At 36.8% G+C, this 6,357-nt stretch overlaps 1 protein-coding gene across 1 annotated transcript; it reads left to right on the forward strand.

The window, feature by feature from the left end:
* Window positions 1-2,569: 2,569 nt before the first annotated feature.
* LOC131831228 (olfactory receptor 11L1-like) lies at window positions 2,570-3,511 on the forward strand. The gene has a single exon (XM_059173395.1). It carries the CDS (start codon window positions 2,570-2,572, stop codon window positions 3,509-3,511), a length of 942 nt encoding a protein of 313 aa, XP_059029378.1.
* The last annotated feature ends 2,846 nt before the right edge of the window (window positions 3,512-6,357 follow it).

Below are 6,357 nucleotides of genomic sequence, written 5' to 3' on the forward strand. Positions count from 1 at the left end.
ACATAAAGTAAGCCTTCTCAATGTCCAAGCTATGAAAATTCATCTTATGTCCATTGAAGGATAAATTTATTTCTGACTTTGAAGTTATTTGCTTGACTGTTCCTAACCACTGTAGAAATACTGGTCAATGTGATGATTCAAAACATAAAGAAGAAGTAGCAAAATCAGCCTCAATGCTTCTTCTCACCGTGAGAGTTATGTCTTCTTGTATCACTTGTTTCCTGATTTGGCATTCTCATGGGTTTCATGCATTACTTCTGGTTTCAGTGGCAACCTGGGGCCATGCTGGTGGGAGGGGGGGGCTAAGAACTGGCTCATTAGGATGTGATGGCAACTCTTACAGGGATGGACTGGCAAACTCTGTTACTAGGAAATTTCTGAGAGGATGGCGCTGTGAATGATCTGGTGAGTGGCTCCCTATAGGTGGTTCCAGTGCACTGTGACAGGAGACTGTCACCCATGAGGCATTCACTGGATACTACCTTGGCATCTGGCCTCTATACAAGTGTGGGAGGAGTGGGTGGATAGGACACAGGGATTAAGACATTGGGATATAATGGGTCAATGAAGAGCTGTGTTTACATCTTACCTTCATTGTATCAGTTACAAGGTTTTGGTTTTGTTTGTTTGTTTTTATGTTCAGTTAGCCAACATACCAACATATAGTGCATCATCAGTTTTTTATGTAGTGTTCAATGATTCATTGCATATACACCCAGTGCTCATCATAACACAAGCCCTCCTTAATAACCATCACCCAGTTTCAGCATTCACCCTTCCCCCTCCCTTTTGTAACCCTCATTTTTTTTCCCAGAGTCCAAGTCTCTCATGGTTTGTCTCCCTCTCTGATTTCTTCCCATTTGGTTTTCCTTCCCTTCCCCTATGGTCCTCTGCACTATTACATATATTCCACATATGAGTGAAACTGTATGATAATTGTCTATCTCTGCTTGACTTATTTCACTTAGCAGAATCCCCTTCAGTTCCATTCATGTCAGTGCAAATGGTAGGTAGCTACATATTTTTAAGCAAATCACTCTTTCAGGTTTTATAGACCCTGTGCTCCAGGCTATTGACTATGGCCTCTTCTAGACCATTCATCTCCAGAGAAAATCAAAGCTGGACACCTCTAAACTTGGACCAGTGGCCAGCAGCTCATTGGTGGCAGCCTGAGGACTAGAGCCAGGATGAATCCCATCCCAGCAGTATGTCAGCTCTTCACCAACCCACACAAGCAATAAAAGACCGCCCAACCCTATAATGCAAATCTTTCCACAGGTTCCCCTTCTAGACTTCTACCCTCTTCTCTCCTCCTCATAGCCTGTTCAGATTTTGCCTGCATTCACAGTCCACCCATTTCCTCCAGGAAGTTGTTTGCAGCTGCTTGGCCTGCCTCTGAGGCCCATGCATAGGTGCTACACTTCTTACCTTCATTCTCAGTGTCTGAATATCCATGTCCTACATGGCTCCCAGATTGATGTTTTTTACCCAAAAATATGTTGACTTACTTTCTTTTTTTTAAATTTATTTTAAGTGTTCCAGAATTCATTGTTTATGCACCATAGCCAGTGCTCTGTGCAATACATGCCCTCCATAATACCCACCACCAGGCTCCCCCAACCTCCCATCCCCCACCCCTTCAAAAATTTCAGATTTTTTTCAGAGTCCATAGTCTCTCATGTTTCATCTCCCCCTCCAAACAAGTCTTCTATATGGATGTTGAATTCTATTCTTTTTGTTTGTTTGTTTTGTTTTCTAGAGAACTCATGTACTAATCTTTTACCAAAACCTAAATGATGGCATATAATGGAGGGTCACACAGTTAAAATTATAGGTGTTTATAATCCTTTGCATTTATAAAGCAACTTTTATGGAGTAGGAGCTTCATTCTAAATGTCTCTTCTCCCCCATCCAGTGGCTTCTGCCTTAAGTTTGCTGTCCTTTAATCCACAGTATGTTAATTCCTCAGTGATGAAACAATGCCATGTTCTTCCAATAGCCACATTTTATATATTATCTTGGTCTGTGGTCTTTTTTCTAAATTGATATAGATTATTTATTTGAGAGAGAGAAAGCTCAAGAAGAGGAAAAAGTGGGGAGAAGCAGGGTCCCCACTGAAAGAGAGCTTGATACTGGGATTAATATCAGGTTCCTGAGATCATGACCTGAGCCAAAGGCTGATGCTTAACTGACTGAGCCACCCAGGTGTCCCTGGACTGTGAACTTTTAAAACAACCTACATGGGTACAAACTCCACCCTACCACTTTAAGTGGCATGACTATTAGAAAGCAATTTACTCTGTTTTTGTTTTTGTTGTTGTTGTTTTGTTTTGTTTCATTTGTGGAGTGGATTATTAGACTATTTATTTTGGAGATTTATTTTGTAGATCAAGTGAGCTAATCCATGGAAAATGTTATAAAGAACTAACTATGTTATTTCCAGTCATTATCTTTTATTATTACTAGGAGTCTATTATCATGAAATAAAAGAGCACAAAATTATTCCATTCTTGCTCATCCACCATATTCTAGGCATTGTTGGTTTATTCCAGATGAGAGAAGATGAGATATGGATGTAACAAACCAAATCAAAGTGACAGAGTTCATTTTGCTTGGGTTTTCTGGTGTTCTCCATCTGCGGGTCACACTGTTTGTGATATTTCTCACTGTGTATCTGCTCTCCATCATGGGAAACACCCTCATCATTTTCATTGTTCTCATGGATATCACACTCCAAACACCCATGTACATTTTCTTAGGAAATTTGTCATTCCTAGAGATCTGGTACACCACAACCACAGTGCCTAAATTGCTGGCCACCTGCCTTTCACAGGTTGTTACCATCTCTGTTTCTGGTTGTATAACCCAGTACTACTTCTTTTTCTCCATGGGAGCTACAGAGTGCATCCTGCTGGCTGTGATGGCCTATGACCGGTACCTGGCTATCTGCAGCCCTTTAAGGTATTCACTTCTCATGAGTCTTCAGCTGTGTCTGCGGCTTTCAGCTAGATCTTGGATTGGGGGTTTTATTGCTCCTCTCCTACCAACCATACTCATCTCCCACCTAAACTTCTGTGGTCCCCAGAAGATCAACCATTTCTTTTGTGACTCAGACCCCATTTTTAAACTCTCCTGCTCAGATACATTTTTGGTGGAGGCTTTGGGTTACACATGTAGCTCTGTTGTGATTCTAAGTTCTTTCCTTCTCACTATGTCTTCCTATGGGCACATTGTGGTGACAATAATCAGGCTGTCTTCCCGGGAGGCTCGGAAGAAAACTTTCTCCACCTGTGCCTCCCACCTCACTGTGGTCTCTATCTATTATGGCACCATTATCTTTGCTTATGTTTGCCCTCCAGCCAAGTACAATTTCACTATTGGCAAAGTCATCTCAGTGTTCTACTGTGTGGTTACCCCTTTGGTAAATCCTCTCATATACACCCTGAGAAGCAAAGATGTGAAGAAAGCTCTCAGAAAAACTCTAGCACAAAAGAAATTGCTCTTAGCATGATATATGAATGTTTTGAGACATGCTCTAAAATATTCAATTTATAATGGATTCCCAAATTTCACTTGTAAAAGTTAAGTATTGAAAATTATATTATGAAATTGATACCAAATAATATGGACCATTCTCTGTACTTTACATTTTTGTTTGAATCCTACTACATAGCTATTCTGTAATTACTATGTTTAAGAATATCAGTACAAGGCCATAATAATAAAGAGATAAATTACACCAGCTCCCTGCTTACAAGCCAAGGCTGGTTTAGGTCCATAGTTCAATTAGTTATTTTCATAATTATACCTAATTAACAATCATGCACCAAAGATTGTTTTTGTTGAATGTGGCAGTGTTACTCCATTTGGTAGTTGTGCTATTATAAACATATCATTTTGACCCTTCATATAATTTTCTAAATTAAGATGTATTAAACACATATAATAAGACAGCACTCATTTAAACTAGATTTTTTAAAATTATTCATATAAATAGAAGTAGAAAATTTCATTGGAAAAATTGCAAAATACTAGATAATTCAGATTTTTACTAGATAATTTTCAGATTTTAACTGCATTTCAAAATATTAGCAGAGGTAAGAAGATCAAGATGTGGAGGGAAAAAGAAAAGAAAAACCTAGAACTGGAGAGTACAGTAATGGGATACCTATCATAGTAAAACAAGTATCAGCTCCTCTCAGATTTTTATAAAATACTCAAGCTAAATAAACTAATTTAACACAGAAAGAGAGAAGAAAAAAAATAGAAAAAAGGGACCCAAACTAGATTTTCCTTCACTGTTTCCCTTCTTATTTTAATTAAATATCTTTACATTTTTCAAATATTAAAATACAGTTCAGTAAGAAATGGAATGAAAAGAGAGCTAAGGGAAATACATATTTCTAAGTTTTTTAGCAAGACTGTTTTCCTTTTGATCACCTCATAAAATATTTTCATTCAAAGTGTGATCAGTGCACTAGAAGCATCAGAATAATCTGGGAGCTTAGTTAGAAAAGCTTATTTAAGCACAGACATCTTGAATGACAGTAAGAAGCTCAACAAGATTCCTAGTTGACTGATGTGCAGATGATTATATTACTAGAGGCACTATTCTAGGTAACTAAAGTTTTAAATAATCTATTTTAATGGCAAAAGTATATAGCAAAATCAAGAATTTCTTAAAAATGCCAGTGCTTGAATTTTTTCTTTAACTTTGATGTGCCATTTTCTAGTAATATCAAAAGTGTGTTTTTCTTGAATTCTTAATTAGTTTTTATTTTTAAAACAGAGCATACTGATGTAAAATATTGTCTAAGTTACCTGTACATATAAATGAAAAACTTGTGACATACATCAACATTTTTTTCTAACCCTAACTTTTCCACAAAAATATCTAAAGCTACATACGAACTCTCACAATAACAGAAAAACATTCTGTACCAATGCACTGCTGTTGTGTATGTCATCCCACTGTAGGAGAGGAGGAATTCCTTGTACCTTCTTAGGTTCTATGGCTAAGACTAAGTAATAAACTGACATGAGACCTATTAACAGAAGAAAAGTAAAAGCTAATTTCCATATGCACATAGGTGTCTTCAAAACGTAAGTGAATCTGAATAAGCATTTTGGCCCAAAAACTTATAATCCTTTTTAAACCAAGAATGACAAATAGTGGGCATGTGACAAGACAAATAGTCTTGATCAGTAAATTATTGGAAAGTGATACAAGTGTTATTTTGGTAAGTTTGTTTTATTAGTGCATTTTGGCCTCAACTCCCACTCTGCAATGATAAGAATATTCTCTTCCTGGGACGGAGTGTGCACCTTTCATAGGAAGTGCTATCTCATTTGAGATAGAAAGAGGGATGTCATATAGCTCTTTCTGCATATTCTGTTTCTTAAGTGCCCTGAACTCAAAATAGGAAATATACCAAAGTGGTATATTTTCTGTGACATGTTCTTAACCATCCACAATTGGACAGATGGTCCTTTATCTTGTTAATATAGTAATATTTTCAAATCCAAATTTTTGGCAGAATGTATAACTAAATCCACTCTTTCTTTATTATGCTAGTTATCCCAAAACTCTAACTGGATTTTTTTTTTTTTTTGGTAATGCCATGTCAAACCAGAGCCCATTGGTGCTTTTGAGACATTCATCAAGGAAGGTATATTATTTACTCCACTGCAATTTAAAGACATATAGAAGAAGCTTGCTTATTCAATTCATTCATTCTCATCCCATTGTTATATTTTCATAAATTCTTTGTTCTTACTTTTCAATAACTGCAACTAGGTTGGTTTCATTGGAAAGGTGTAATCCTAGTAATAATAGTAAGTGCCACATTTCCTTCCAGTAGGATGCATTAAAGCAAATTATCATGGAATCTCAAATTCTATCCTGCTGGTGATCTTCATCAAGCAGTATAACAGCATAATAAAACAAAATGCAGATGTGAGTTTCAGTTTAAAAATATCAGAAAATATCAAAGTAAAAGTCAAATGATAATTATAATTTGAATATGTATTTTGCATACTGACTCTATTGGATATATCATTTATAAATATTCAAAAAGTTTAACTGTGTAAAATACTTTTGGGGTATGTGGGTGGCTCAGTTGGTTAAGGGTATGTGGATGGCTCATTTGTTTAAGCATCCAACCTTGCCTCATGTCCTGATCTCAGGGTCCTGGGATCATAACTCATCATAACTCAACAGGGAGTCTGTTTCTCGCCCTTGTTGTGCTCTCTCTTTCTCTTTCAAATAAATAAGTAACATCTTAAAAAAGACTTTTTATTAAGTGTTGCTGTCCCAATAGTTTATTTTGCCCTTGTATCCCTTGTCTGAAGACACAT

Source organism: Mustela lutreola, chromosome 5 (assembly GCF_030435805.1).
Source record: "Mustela lutreola isolate mMusLut2 chromosome 5, mMusLut2.pri, whole genome shotgun sequence".
Lineage (NCBI taxonomy): Eukaryota > Metazoa > Chordata > Mammalia > Carnivora > Mustelidae > Mustela > Mustela lutreola.

What these genes read in the sequence shown, in the direction of transcription:
- LOC131831228 (XM_059173395.1), top strand. Translation starts at nt 2,570, where the DNA reads ATGGATGTAACAAACCAAATCAAAGTGACAGAGTTCATTTTGCTTGGG.